Source organism: Abrus precatorius, unplaced genomic scaffold, assembly GCF_003935025.1.
Source record: "Abrus precatorius isolate BTA unplaced genomic scaffold, Abrus_2018 Scaffold5, whole genome shotgun sequence".
NCBI lineage: Eukaryota > Viridiplantae > Streptophyta > Magnoliopsida > Fabales > Fabaceae > Abrus > Abrus precatorius.
Genome location: NW_020874395.1, coordinates 8,515,382 through 8,531,894, shown reverse-complemented (window position 1 = coordinate 8,531,894; position 16,513 = coordinate 8,515,382). Strand labels below are relative to the sequence as shown.

Below are 16,513 nucleotides of genomic sequence, written 5' to 3'. Positions count from 1 at the left end.
ACGATAAATTTTTTAAAATAAGCTAAAACAAGTTTAATCTAATAACTATATTAGAAAACTTATTTGAAAGTAACTTACGAAAATTATAAGTTATTTTGATAAGCTATTCCAAATGTTGCATGTGGATTGCCAATCTAGAACCCTTATGGAGACTAAGGACTTTATTTCTCCAATCATCGAATTTTGATCACTAAAATATAGCATGTTTTTAATATAATCTTCTTCCTCCGGAACCAGACTCCCTCTGAATGTTAAAATATACAGTAGCAACTGGCAATCCAAGATTGTAAAGTTCAGCAAATTCTCTTGTGTTGAAATTCTGGCGCCATCCTGGGGCATACACTGTCTCCCTACCCAGTTGACGAAATAACACAAAGACGATACGATGAATCCCCATCATCGGTCGTGGATTTTCATAAGTCACAACCTCATGACCTGTGCAAATCATGAAATAGTATCATATTTTAATAACATTGAAAAGGGCATAAACATTTCTCTTTTCAAAATGTGATAACTATAAATTTGAATTTTATACAATAAATTAAAGTTAGCTTATGATTACTTAGATGTTTATTTGTATATATATTTCAATCTTAACAATTTAAATAAAATTTAATGATTTAAATTTATTGTTCACATTTCTTGCAATAACAAAATGTTTCTCACAGGAGTAATTTTCAATCCGAAAGTCTTCACAAAATTTTGAACAGATAATCCCATTAGAGAGGAGAAAGAAGCTAAAATTACTGACCGTTAAATGGTGGTCCTTTTTCATATGCTTGCCAAGATGCTGGGTTATTAACTTTGTTGCTCTAACTTTTAGTCAAGAGGATGTTTAGAAATGGTTTGGCTAAAACAACATTAAGTTTATATCAACAAAGTTGTGCCAACTAATGGTGCTCTTTTTGAATTTCTCTTAAATTGAAATTCTGGATCTTTGTACTCCCTAGGAGGTTTTTGGCCCTATCTTGGCATGTGATTCTGGATAAAAAAGTGAATCTATTCTAAAGGAAATGCTCCTTTAGTCACAACAACTACTATGTGTCTTTTGTCTTGAACAGATTGCATTCTTCTCATCTTTCTTTCACATGTTCATGAAGATTAAGAATTTGGATGATTGTACACTCTTTGCGGGTTTTGGAATGATTTTAACTCCGGACAACAAATTAAACTTCATTGTGAACTCGTTAGAGGGAGAAAATTTAAAACTTGGATGCTTTTATGGTTCGTAGTTTGATCTTTGGATTCACCATAATTGGATTTATTCAAAACAAGAAAGGTTTGACTTTTGTTGTATATCTTTTATCTTATCAAAATATGTAACATATATTTTTAATTTTTATAAGTATTATTTCATGTAATTTTAGTTCTTATAAATTTTTTTTTAAACAATCTCTATTACTGCATAATTAATAATATATATATATATATATATATATATCATGATTTAATTATATCGTATATTATGTTAAAGTAATTGTTAATATAATATAATTAAATATATGTCACAATAAAGAAAAAATTTATTATATTAAAATCAACATTTTTAACTAATAAAAACAAAATAAAGTCAAAATAATTAATTTTTTAAAGACTAAAAACATATTTAAAACTATAAAACTTAGGTCTCAAGTATTGACTAGTCCTCTACAATAGTCAAGCTTGTTTTTCTTAAGACTGGTACGTAAATTTTTCCTTCACAATTCTAGAAGTAACTCTATATATAGAAAGTGGTTAGAATATTTCTTGTATTCTGAGAATTGTATATTTTTTTTTTAGCATTAAGAATTTTTGTTTGGAAAGAAACGACTAATCAAATCTATCTATCTCATAATAATCTCAGATTTTAATCCTACGGGGATACGTATATGTTGGTCATGAGGTCAATCAACATACTCTAATATGATGCCCTAGTATCAAACTCATCTAGTGTGATTGTAATTTGGATTCTCTTTCGGAAAAAAGTGAAATTCGAACCTTGAAGAATGTACTTGTTGAGAGTTTATGTAATTAGTTCTTAATCTCCACCATACTCATATGATTAGTGTCAAATTCCTGGTCAAAGAAAAAATAAATAATAAAAAAGAAGATAAAAACAGACACGGTCCAGTTTTAGCATTCCTATAACGCATAATTGCCTTTTCACTTTTACAAGATATGTTCCACAATACCTAAAGTTCTCTATACCTTTGTACTTCGTGTCTGCAACGTTTCGAAACGATATTAGTGTTTCGTACTATGCGTTATCCACCAAAATAAATGAAAACAACTTTGTATGTCTTTATCAAAAAAGAAAAGCACTTTAAATTCAAATTCAAGCATACGTAAACCACCAGGATTGAAACCAAAGCTACATTATTTAAGATTCCAATATAATCATACTACTGAATTTTATTTATTTAATTTTGCTACATATATTTAATTCTTTGCAAGTAGCATTTATTTCTCTCCCTTAATCAAGTTTTGTCACTCGATCTAATATTAGTTTAACAAAAAACAAAAAAATGAGTTAAGTTTTATTATATTTGTAAAAAAAAAAACATTTACACTATCAATCAATTAAAATATATGGTAGACATGATTTTAAATCAATTATTAAAAGTATCAATGATTCTACTAATAATGACAAGACATAGTTCAATGAGTTAACAATAAGATATTTTTTTAATATTATCAGTACATTTCATTTAAATTTTTAAAAATAAGAAATTAAATAATATTATACTTTTAAGTGATTGAAAATATTGAATAAGATATATTCAATATTTTTATTAAATAATATTCAATAATATTCTTAATGCACATTATTTTTCTTTGAAAAAATAATCAAGTCATGAGTTATATGCAGAGCAAGAATTAAACTCGTAAATTATAGACCACGTAAATATTGTCATAAGGTTGGAAAGGAGTTAGAAGGAGATTACTCCAAACGACACAATTTCAACTTTTGAGTAAGATAAGGTTGGTGGAAAAGCTTGTAGAATGTCCGTAATTTATTTCCCAGAGATATATACTCAGTAAATAGTAGATTATTAATGAAGTTGAGTTCTTATCATAAACCGTCTTTGATTCCAAAACTTACAAGTGTAGGAATTTAATGTTCAATAAAGTTTCTAAGATCTTCATCAGTTAATTAAGAGAATTCAAAATGATTTTGAAACATTGTTAATTATTAAGAAAGTATCTTTCCAAAAACGAGGGTTTATATTTAACTCGTTTATTAGTTCAATTTATACTTAACTTTATATAAATTGTGCACTTTGACTCTTGATTTTATATAATTGAGTATTTATTTCAGAGCTAAGCTATTTGTTTTTCACATAAAATAGAACAAATTTTGTCATTAAAATACACATAAATATAAGTCATTAATTTAAAGTTAATACTAAGGGTTTCAATTAATAGTTTCGAAAAGCACACAATATTTTAGATTTAAAAAAGTGATCACATTAAAAATGAACTAATAACATACATACATACCAAAACTTGGCCCCGTAGTTGCTGGAATATCAGTCACCAACCTGAAATACATTGAGAGAAGACTGGGATAATATGACAACACACTACAAATCATTGTATAAAAACTAATGAATATGTATAGTTCAGTATATATTGAGGGCATATTCGAACCACAAAACTTCTCTCACCAATGGAGATATTCCCTCAAATTGGGGTCACTTGGGCTAGGTGCATCGGGGTCAACAGCGATCTGTAATGAAAGAAATGAAATCAAGTTTAGAAACTATAGCATCATTTACTAAACATATCATGGTTTCAAATTGTGATCCAAAATTACAACGGTAGCCATACTATTACAATATTAGCCACATATATCCATAACATCTTATAACGATATTTACCCAAGACATACATTTATTTTACTTCAACTATAATTATAATTTAAAATCATGATAGATATTGTGATTAAAGAAAGATGAAGATAAATATAGAGAATAAAAGAGTTATGAGAAAATTACCAGGGTGTAGAAGTTCCTGAGGTCATCTCCACCAATAGCTACTCTTGGTTGGTTGACAACTTGTGAGGGTTTGAACTCACACCCATTGCTAACATCTCTATTATTGTAAGCGACTCTCATAGGAATAGAACATTGAAAAGGGTCCAATACATCCCCAATCACACGCCCAACAACAAGAGGGTCCCTACTTCCACCAGGCATGACTGGTGGAGAGTGGACACTGTTCTACACAAATTTGGTTTTCTTATATACTCGTTGGCTTTTTTGCTTTGTTATAAGATCAACAATGAGGTTGCTATTTATACTCGACTCATTAGCTTTGGGTCCCTTTGTTTGAGTGGACATGGTGTCGCTTTTCAAATACATCTTGAACCAATGCATGATAAAAGAACATCACGCGGATGGATGTCAGCTCATTAAGATTTTGGACTCGTTAAAATTGATTCAAATTCTCTGTCTTATATTTTTGCTGGTGGGTATAAATTTTACTTTAGCAACACCTTATGACATGAATGTTATAAATTAAGAATATTGCAGCATAGTTAATTAAGTCCATTCTTATCATTTCTTTTTCAAATTTTATTATTGTATATTTGAAATTAAATTATTTTGCACTAAGAGTTTATTAAATAGTTGCATTAGTCACTTAGTCCTTACTCTATTTGAACATCTTCAATTAAGTTCTTGAATTTTATAGAACTGTAATGAAAGTATAGTTATAGTTAAAATTCAAATTAATTACAAACTTTTAAAATATGTAAACAATTGAAAGATCTGCAGATTATATAATCTGTGATTAAATATAAATATACTCGAATTTTAATACGATGAATATACACCTTTAATAAATATCTTACAGAAATACATGATAATGAAATCAACATAATTTTTTATGATTAAAGCATAACATTTTTTTTGCTAATCTTTTTTTCTCAATGCCTCACTTTTGTTTTCAAAGGTTAAGATATTGGTTTGGTAGTTGCTAAAGTTTTATTTTTTTCATAATTTAAAAAATTTTGGATAGCAGTCTAATAAAAATAAACAAAACTTAAATATAATATTATAAGTATTATTATTGTTGTTCTCTAATTAAAATTGAAAATTCACTTCAATAATATGGATAATAAAAGCTAGCATATTGAAAATCAGCATACTAATATTAAAAGTCAATACACATATTGAAATAAAACTCTAATTTTAATTAATAAAATAACATAATAATATCTATCTTACTGCATCTATATTTTATTCTAAAAATATTTACCGGTGCTAAGGTTTGAGTAGCAATACCTATTACATATAATAAAATAAATTGGTGAAAAATATATAATCTTATAAAGGGTGACCAATGCAAAGATAGAAATTAAAAGAAAAAATCTTTGGTAATATTCAGAAAGTACTTATTGGGATCCTCATCACACCATGACCATTATGGCCAACAACACAACGAAGATTACGTTGTCTATGTTAAATTCAATCTTCTTCTGCAGTTGCAGTCGAGAAGTAATATGGATGGCGATATGAAAGTTGTAATGGAGACTAAGCAAATATAAAAAAAATGAAGAAAATGAAAAGTTTATTAACAAATTAAATTAAATTAAGATATTTTATTAACAAATTAAAATTCTATGAAAAATATGCAGAAAATCTTCACAATCTGTTCTTTAAATGAAATGCATTCGCAACAGTTTGTGAATGATGAATTTGCTAAAATAATTAATTAAAAAGGTTACAGCAGAAAAATAGATTTTATTTTCTTTCAAGTTTTCCCAGTTTTTGATATAAGAAAAAGTAGAGGAGAGGGATTATCGTGTTATACTTTGTGAGTAAAATTCTTGTAGACGCAAAAATCCCCAACTAACCATGTCGTGACAGCTGGCACAATAAAAATTATATATACATCGTATACCGAATAACTTTAAAATGAAATGTGAGGCATATCAATGTGTTTAAGAATCTCCTTTATAATAATATATATATGCCCCTCACTTGTTCCATCATTCACGATTTTACTTTCGAGACTTTTCTTTCTCCGTCAAGAATCACTCTCTGACTTTACACTTTTAGAGTAGACACATTCACTTCCTTAATTTGTCGTCATTTTCAACAAATCCTCCCTTATTGCGACAAAGCATTCGCTCGTGTCAAGTGATCAACCCACTTTAGGTCCGGTCAATTTTTAATATCTTTTATATTTCTATAAATACTTTTATTTTGTTAATAATATTATATACTTTTATCTTCTTAATGTATGTTTCAAGATACATAATATATAATTAATATTTTTTATTAAAATATAATAATTAGTTTTATCAATACATTAAGTATGATTAATTTAATAAACAATAGTATGTACAAGTTATTATAGTATATCTTTATACATACATTAAAAAATTATTTAAAAATATGTAAATAATAACATTTTCTTCAAATTTAAAAATAATATAAAAATTAATAATTTACATTACATTAATATCTCCTCAATAATTATATCTAAGACAGAAAATGTTCTGAAGACGATCCTGACATTGGGTGAGGTAGCTACTTGAAGAGATGAATATTCTCTCATTTCTAATCTGCCAATCTCATTGGTTTTGTGGGAATGATATATTCTCTTTTTATTTTTATAGCGAATAAATATCTACCTGCGCTTTTTCACTACTTAGCCTCCTCTGTTCACACGTGACTTAAACTACATAACGACGCCTGTTAAATTTTGTTTAGTAAATTGCATTTTATTTTTTATAATTTATTTTTATTTCTTTTTATGTCACTCAAATTCTTTATATTTATTTATTTTTAATATTACTTAACTCTTCTGTAATACTATTCTTTTATATCACTTCTTACTTCGTAAGAGGGTTTACGATTCAGAAAAGGTATAAATTAAAGGACTAAATTAAAAAGGCATAAAACTATAAAGGAATAAAGAATAATTTATTATTATTATTATTATTTTGCTTTGCACGTAAAGAAATAAACGAAGTTATGTTTTTTTCCCATGAAGGGGAATGAGTTAAAAAATGAAAAGATTAAGCTGGTACTGAAAGCATATGTTCTTGATTCATAATGTCTAGTTAGCTCGTTTTGGTTCCTCTCTTTGTCTAATTTAGTTATTATTAATTTATTTTTATTTGTTTATTGACCAATTTTAGACATTTAATATAAACATTAATGTTCAAAATTTTGTAAATGTGCGATGAATGTTAAACTTCTGTAAATTTAGGATTCATAGAAAATAATATTTTACTCCAATAAAATTTATTTATTTATTTATTTGCAGATTTAATATTTGTTAAACTTGATTAGATTAGATATAAAATATTTGAAATTAGTTTAAATTTGAATTAAAAAATTAATTTAAATTTAAAATTTAAAACTCAAATTCTATATATTATCGTAGCTTAACTGTCTCATTGTTATACAAAAGTTAAATTAATAGCATTTTCCGTTACATACAGCTTATTTCTACTTTTTAGGCAAAGTAAAGAACTAGAAATTGAATTTAAACAAATCCAGATTTGCTTAAACGAAAATACACTATTACCAATTCTCTTTCCTTCTTTCTCCTATTCTCTCACCCGCTCAACCCCCTACCCCTCACCCACCTAGTTTCTCCTCCTCACCTTCTCACCCAGTTACCCTCTTCCTCTCTCTCTTTCCCTCCCGTTTTCATAGCCCCTTCCACCCGGCCCCTTCTCCCTCTCACCCATTCTTGTCCTTTCTGTTCTCACTCCCGTTCTCTCCGCCCCTTCCTCTCTCCCACCAAGCCTTTCCTTCTCTCATGCAACCCACCCTCCCTCTCCCTCTCCTTCTAACCCAGTCATCCTCTCCTTTCCTTTTTCCCACCCAATCTCTATAACATTTTCTTTTTATTTTTTGATAAATTATATTTTTATTAATGTTAAGAAGTATTAGAATGCATTTAGATGTAAGTTTGAAGGATTTGTAGAGGAGTTTTAGTACAGGAGATCTCGCTCAGGTAAGGTAAATCTCGTCTAGGCAAGATTGAGCGTGCAAGAATATCTTACTACAGTGGCTATCTAGCTCAGGCGAGATAATTCTCGCTCAAGCAAGATAGTATAAATGTTATCCAACTGTCACTTCGCCCAAGCGAGAGTGATCTCACTTAGGCGAGCTGAGGATCTTTCTCAGGCGAAATGGGTCACTCAAGCGAGGACCCACAGGAGAAATAACATGCTCTTTGGACACCATATCGCTCAAGCGAGATGGAGCTTGCTCAAGCGAGCATATCAAAAGATAGTGAGCAAGACCACTGTTTGCATATCTCGCTCAGGCAACAGACTCGTCGCTCAAGCGAGATGTCATCGCTCAAGCGAGTTGTCCCTCGCTCAAGCGAAAATGCGTGGGGCTGAGGGGATATTTAAGAGATTTTTTGCATGATAATTAAGCTTTCTCTGAACTCACGCCTCTCTCTTAAACTTTCTCTGAACTCTCTCTTTCTTTTATCTAGATAAAAACCTCAGAAACTTCGTTTTCTCTTCAAAGTCAAACTTGGACATTGAAGCTAATCGACTCTAAGTAAGTTTTTTCAGATTAAACTTGAGTTTCTCTAATTGTTTTCATATTTTTGTTCTTATTGATATCTCTTGATACTCAGGAGAACTTCTATCCGTGATCTTTATTCCTTTTTCAACATCTCTTTGAAAACTCATCTTTAAGGTAAGGAGAGCTCTATTTAATCGTATAGTACAATATTTATTTATACTCATAGAGCACTATTAGGTGAATATGGTATGAGAATAAATGATGGAGATATTTGTTGTGTGGAGTATGAATGAAGATATGTTTGTTTGATTGTTTAGAATGATTGATTGTTTGGGCCAAAAGGCTGATGTATGCTTATTTGCATTGTATGATGAGTACTTTATGATATATATTTGAGTAAAATGATATAAGGTAACGATATTGATATCAAAGATTTACGGTTGAAATTGCATCAATGAATGTATGCGTGGAATGGATTTAGTCTGAAAGTGTTTTAATAAGCACGATCTGATGAGTGAGAAAGAGAATAACGCTGAGAATTACCTAAGGATCGGATATGGATGGAATCTAGGATGAATAGTTACAAAAATACACTAGGGGTATAGAGTCTGGAGACGATGAAAATCTGGGGAAAAAGTAGGGTGGTGAGCGACATTCGCATATGTGTATACACACTTTCTAAGAACGAATGCGTCACAAGGCCCCATACTCATTTCCTGATTAGACTCCTGACTATGCCTTTGTTAAGGGGCTCGATTACTGTACATGTTGTATCTGTGTTCATGGGCTAAGGGTCGGATATGGATGGAATCTAGGGTGAATAGTTACAAAGATACACTAAGGGTATAGAGTCTGGAGATGACAAAAATCTGGGGGAAATGCAGGGTGGTGAGTGACATTCGAGTATGTGTATACACACTTTCTGAGAGTGAATGCATCAAAGGCCTCACACTCATTTTCTGACTAGACTCCTGACTATGCCTTTGCTAAGGAGCCCGATTATTGTACATTTTGTATCCGTATGCATGGATTAACTGGTGACTATTTACCTAGTTGAGTAAGACCTCGAAAAGTGTTGGAGGCATCGGTATCTGTGATCACAGTGCACTGAGAGTGTGTGTTGAAATAAGAAAAAGGGAAAGGGATAATAAATTGTTGATTATTATGTGTGATGTGAATATGTTGGTAAATCTGAATTCATGAAATTGAATGTGTTGTATTTATGTTAAAATTTTGATTTTAAGTTAAATACTTTTTTTAAGGGATAGAATAGATGCTCATCCTTACTAAAATTTTTAGAAAATCAAGATGACGGAGCCTTAAGCGAGAATTAGACTAGTAGATAATTCTATACATTTTAGGTTAAACTATATATTTAATGAATATCATAGAGTAAATTATTTTAAATTTGTTGTACTTGTAGAAAATGAACCTAGGGTTTTTGTTACAATAAAGATGAATTTTTCTTATAGTATCCCTTTTGACTTCCCTAGTAGTATACAATAAAACCTATGTGTATATATATACAGAGGTACTGTTAGGACCCCGACGGCTTTTACTTACCTATTCACTTATCATGACCACGACTACCTCGGAAGACCGTCCAGATGGACATTTGAACATGTCACTGATACAGAGGTCAGAGCAAATTCGGGAGATCGTTATTTGGGTTCAAATGATGATATTGATTCAGAGAATTTGGCTGAGATAGAGAGTTGGCACAGAGTGGATGAGTAGGACCGATCTTTAGTAGTTGGTTTTTGAGAAAGACTGCTTTGGAACTAGTATATTTTTAAGGATTGTAAATATTATGGTTAGGTATATATTGTTGTAAATCTCATCCATTTTAACAAACAATTTGTAATATTTAAAGTTAAAATATGTACTGTATATATAGGTTTCTTATGAAGACTTCTAAATTGTATTTATGATATTTATTTACTTTTTTCAATCTTCATTAATGTTGTTATATTAATATTGCAAATTTTTAAAATTTCAATTTACATACAGAACGAAAAGAAAATTTCAATAATTTGCTATATAAGTTCATAGAATTATGGAAAAGATATATTATTTCAATTAATTAAGAATAATTCATATATTGTACGAATTTTTGAAATAAAGATGTTACAGTTTCCTTCCCCTTTCTCTCATTTTCCCTCTCTCACTTCTGTTCTTCCCCAACTACCCTCCCTCTTTACCCCTCTCCAATTCTCTTCTCCCACCCCCTTTCCTCTTCCCTTCTTTCCCAACCCCTTTTGCTTTCTTCTCTTTAGCAAATCTTAAGGCTTAAGTGAAAGTTATTTTTTTTCTTATTTCATTAAAGCGAAAATACACTGCAGGCTGCAATTTACACCAAAACTATAGAGAATTCAAATCTTTATAAATTGCGTATCATTAACGTTTAATGTATGTTAAAAAGTAGTAAGGAATTAAGTGTCCCAACGCATTATCTTTTGTTAATAGTTTATATAATGTTTCAATGTAAAAATTTTGTATCTATTTTTTATTACAAAAATTACTAAATTTTATGAAGTTAGAAAAAATTACATATCAGTTTTACATGAAAAATTATAACTTAAAAAGAAAATGACAAATATTAATCAATACCTTTAAACTACTGATTAAAAAACTTTAAAATAATTATTTTATTAAAAATACTATTAATATAAACACTTTCTATAATTTTTAAAAAAATTGTTATTCTCAACTTTTTAGATTAAAGTTAAAGAACTAAAAATATAACAATTTTTTACCAAAATAATATATTTATTACATTAAATATCATAAATATTATTTTTAATAAAAATATTATGTTTATATAATTAAAATAAACTCTAAAAGTAAAATTTTTGAATAAGAAAATATTGTTAATAATTTAAGAAATACTTTATAATTTACAAGAGCCAAAGGAGATTCATACGAAGGGAAAATTAATCAATCTCCACTAAAAGATAACAGTAGTAGTGGGCAACAAATTCCAACACCACTCACCTATTCCATGCATAATAGCAGACCAATCCAATGCTTTGGCCAACTGGTCACCCTACATATCCTATGTTCGGACAAACATGTACTGCAATTGTATTATTCTCCATTGGTCGATGCGAAAGAGCCTTTTCACAAGAGAATTTTGCTGCAGTTTTATATGTTTTTCTCTATTGGTCTCCAACGAAGAGATTCTTGTTCCAACATTTGCTGCGAACCATCAACTTCAATTAAAATCTGCAGTGGAAGTATAAAATACTAATAAAGATTACTAGAGTCAAACTTAAAGTTATACAATGATTAATTGTAAAAAAAAATGTGACCTTAGGAACAAACTTGCTACAACTGTGCCTCTCATTCGTTGGTCAGTAAAGGTAAATTCTTGAAACGAAAATGAATCATTGGTGGCTCTAAATGAAAATTGAATATCTTGGAGGAATTCTAATGTCATACAAATCATCTTTGCATTGTGACCTCAGTTACATTATCCCCCTTTGGTTCCTCCAATTGCTATGTAGAAATGCGGAATCTAAAATGAAGATTGAATGTGAAAGAGACTTGAATGTGAGTCATTTTTTGAACTTTATTGTTTGTCATCAACCTTAGACTTTTTTTTGAACTGGAGAGCATTGGCTTAGAATCATGTTCGAATACTGGAAAGCAAATTAGCTTTGGTGGGTCCTCAACACCCAAACAACTAATATTAGAATATGGATCCTCTCGTGTTTCAAAAGGAGTGAAATCGATCCAACGTACCATTATATTTATTATGTTTTCCATTAATGTTGCATCACACAATATAGTAATTCTTAAGAATTCGGATATTTTGTAGTTTTAATAATACTATAAAAATGAAAAAAATTATTAATTTTGTCTCTCAAACAAATACTACCGGCTAATTGCTAACAATAATAAAAAAAAAAAAGGTATTTGTTTAGATACCTTCATATTTTAAAGAGTTTCGATTCTTTTTAATAAGCAATCAATTTAAACACCTGTACTATATTTATAATTCATGATTTATCTTTTTTATTCCTTAATTTAAAGTATTTTTAATTTTTATTGTATTATTAAAAAATATATTTTAATTTTATTACTTAAAATTAAAAATATTGAGCATTTTTTTTTTAATTTTAACTTTAGACGAGAAGGTAAGATTCTTTTGTTTTTTTATCCTTAACAAATCTTTATATATAGAAGTAAAGTAGATAGAGTATTATTATTTTTTTAATTGAGGACACATTTGTAATCTATATTTTAATATCTTATTTTCTATTTTAATTATAATAAAATAATTATTCAATTATTAGTTGTATTAATTACTTTTTAGTTATTATAGTTATCCAATATTATACCTTAAATTTTCTTAATTTTTATTATATTCTTTCTAAACTTATAATTATTTTTATTTTTATTTTTATACATATTACTTCCTATAATCTTTTTTATAAGGAAATCTTTAAAATATTTTAGTGACTTTTTTATAAAGCACTTTACATTTTTCATAAAATATTTATTATTAATTTTAATTTATTCTCAATAAATTAAATTAGTGGAAAGCTAATTTGAAATTAATAATGATAAGCATTAATAGTGATATTAAATTTAATGATATTAAAAGAGATTAAAATTATCATATTATAGTATTTATAGTAAAAGGGTGATTGATGCATACTTAGTCAAATAAAAAAAATAATTTAAATACAATAAACTAGAAGACTACCTTGCTTTCTTGAGAACCTTAGTTACAAACATTAAAAATAAAATAGAGACAATTAAGAGAATTGTTAATAAAAGCGATAATTTAATTAAGAAATTAAAACACAAAAATTCAATAAATTAAAAGCAGTTAACCTACGATTTCTACTCTGCAAAATATATTTGATTTCAAAATAATCTCAATCCCAATCGTGAATTCAAATGAAAGAATATGCATAATTAATATGAATTCTTTCAATGATCATTAAACATGTGTCTTTGATCAATTTGATACAATTCTTCTCAATCTGATCTCAAAAATTTGAATTACATGAACAAATGTTTCAAGATCACACAAGTAATGAATTTGACGCATGCGAATTATCTATAATTGTATCGACGCAATTTGAGACTGAATTAAAAGCATTTATGACTGAATTTAAAGGGTAAGAAATAATATTTTGAATTGGATTAAAATAGATAACGTTACATCATCATTTTGTGGGATCAAAATCGTAAATTTGTAATGTTCTTTCTCTTTTAACTATTTTTCTTTGTTTTATGTATAATTTTCCATAAAAATTAATTGAAATAGGTAAAGAATATGAATGATTTTAGAAAAGTTTACATTTATATAAATATAAGACTAATTTAAGTTAGTAAATTTTTTGAAACTTTACAAATAAGTCTCATTCATAGTAAAGACGAAAACTGATTTTCACAATTTAAATTCTTAACTACAATCAAATGTAAATTGCAAGTAAAATAATTACCTATTGAATATTACAAATACCTCCCAGTTCACTAATTACAATAAGATTTATCAAATAATTACATATTCTAAACATTGACATTTAAAATAGGTACATGTAATTTTCAACTTTCATTAGGACTAAAAAAAATTATTACAAAATTAGAATAATTTAAGTCCTAATAGAGTAAATCTTTTTTCACAAAACAACTGAGAATATGATCATAGAATAAATCAATCTTTATTAATCATACTATTTTGATTTATTTTATTTATTTCTTCATTTTTATCACGTGAAAATAATTGTAGGGGTGAGTATTCAATGTCACATCAAATCCTCATTTTATAAAACAATCAAACAATAAAGAAAACATTAATCCAATCTAGTATGTACTGAAATAAGAACAACTTATTCATAAAAATTTCATCCAAAATCACCAAGACAAAATCTCACACTCAACGAAATTCTAATTATATAATCCTTGAATTCATGCCATTTTGATCATTTCAATTTCGATTTAACCATCATTTATCAGTACTTTCAATACTCACAAGCCCTTAAATTACTTTTGACATGCTTTTTCTGGTCATGAAGGAGCCAACAAGTCCTTGGTTAACCACCACATATAGATATAATTCTGGAGTGCTAGTTAAGAAACGAGTGTGAGGCCATGTAATACTTTTGCTTTCAATCATATGCACATCAACAAATAACATTTACCCCCTTCATTTTCTCCATAGTTCTAAAATAGACTCCTTATTCTATACACTCAGTATATTTATGTAACTATCTATGCGAGAACTTTACAGTGGCAAGTTGCACTTAAACTTATCCATAGGAATACTTAAGTAACAGTGGCATTTGCATTGAAACTTATCCATACAAAAACTTACAGTGGCAATTTACACTAAATTCTTTTATTCCACGTATATTCATCACTCTTTCATAGCATACATTTTCACTGTGGTCAATATATCGTAGTATATGTATTATAATCATACTAATCAATATATCACGACATGTGTTATTGAAGTAAAAAATGGTGTTTGTAACAGCAGTAGCAGAATAAATAGGATTGTTTTGTACCAAAAATATATCAGATCAGATGAAAAAACTTTAAAATGTGCACTGTTGATGATTTCTTGAGTTGTAAAATTTTTTTGAATAATGTGAAGACTCCACGTGTATCAACAAAGACTAATCTACTTACGTTAACTCCTGTGAAAAAATCACCAGTAAAATGTGAGAGAGAGGAATTCTATTATTCCCTTTTCGTTTTTCTAATAGCTTGATGTGTAACACTTATGCTTAATCTATATAGTAATATATTTGCAATGATTTATCAACTCTTAGGCTCATGTTTAAAAACCAAATTTTTAATGTCCTAATTTTTTCTCCATTATCTTGTAATAGTTAGTTTGTTTTTCCTTTTTGTCAATAACTCATTCACCAAGTCGACTATTTGAATCGACAGATGTAATTTCAACATTTGAATTTTGGTCAATTTTCAAACAAAAAATTATATTTTGTTGTCCTATTATTAATATCTTTGGTGCTAGCAAAGAATATAATAATATTTCACTTAAAAGAAATATTATTTATTTGATAAACTAAATGCTACAATCTTAATTATCAAATAATAAAATTCTTCTTTTGCAAAGATTAGAATAATTGGTAGTGTGTGACCCGTTCAATGTTAAGCTGGTAATAAATTAATAATCATTAATTTACTAATCAAGGTTGACATCTAGCAACAATCATCAATGTCCAGATTTCATGAAGTAATATATTTTTCTTTCAAGAACCATTAGAAAATAATATAACATTCTTTCCATCCTTTGAATTAACTCTAGAGTATGGTATAATTTGTCAATACTCTAACAAGTTAATTTATCTTGAATGACTTAAGAAAACTCATTTCTTCTTTCATTTAGTTACCCTAGCCAAAGTCTTAATTTTAATAAAGTTCAAACTCATTACTTAGAGTTGATGGATTTCTTCTTGAATTATCATTAATCTTATAAATATTTAATTATATCCAATTATTATTTAACTAGTACTTTAAAGCCATAGGTATCTAGAATTAAAATATAAGAAATGACTCATTGATTATTATGATAATCTCAAGTCAAAGAAAATTATATTTTTTATTGAGAATTTTCTATTGACAATATAAGATAATATTAACTATAAAAATTCATAGTTTGAGTTAGTTCAATGACCACATCCATATGTGCGTCATCTATATATGTAAATTAATAAATGAAATTTATTAATATTCATCCAATGAATATTATCACATATATATTGATCTAGCTAGATTATTAATGTCCTATTTATAATAATCTTATGATCAAAAACAATTTAGATTAAATTATAAGAGATATGTTTCTCATTTTCATAATCTCTATTATGATAACTAACGTTTAATTTTAATTATTAACTTTATCAAATAAACTACTATATCAAAACAATGTATATAAGATAAAGAAAGAAAATAATACTTTATTATTATAACTAGAATGAAGTACATGATAACTTTAGGTCTTGGGCATATACATATTATTCTCAACAATAATCACACATGTC

General features: G+C 27.9%; 1 protein-coding gene across 1 annotated transcript; it reads right to left on the bottom strand.

Moving 5' to 3' along the window:
- Positions 1–208: 208 nt before the first annotated feature.
- LOC113867266 (protein FLOWERING LOCUS T-like) lies at positions 209–4,178 on the bottom strand. Its single transcript, XM_027502463.1, has 4 exons — positions 3,978–4,178; positions 3,648–3,709; positions 3,481–3,521; positions 209–435 (listed from the first exon to the last, which is right to left on the bottom strand). Exons 1-4 carry the CDS (start codon positions 4,176–4,178, stop codon positions 209–211), a joined length of 531 nt encoding a protein of 176 aa, XP_027358264.1.
- Between the last annotated feature and the right edge of the window lie 12,335 nt (positions 4,179–16,513).

Coding starts and splice junctions, on each gene's coding strand:
- LOC113867266 (XM_027502463.1), bottom strand. CDS start 4,178: ATGCCTGGTGGAAGTAGGGACCCTCTTGTTGTTGGGCGTGTGATTGGG. Junction 3,522..3,647: donor TTGAGGGAATATCTCCATTG/GTGAGAGAAGTT, acceptor AATGTATTTCAG/GTTGGTGACTGATATTCCAG. Junction 436..3,480: donor AACTACGGGGCCAAGTTTTG/GTATGTATGTAT, acceptor TGATTTGCACAG/GTCATGAGGTTGTGACTTAT.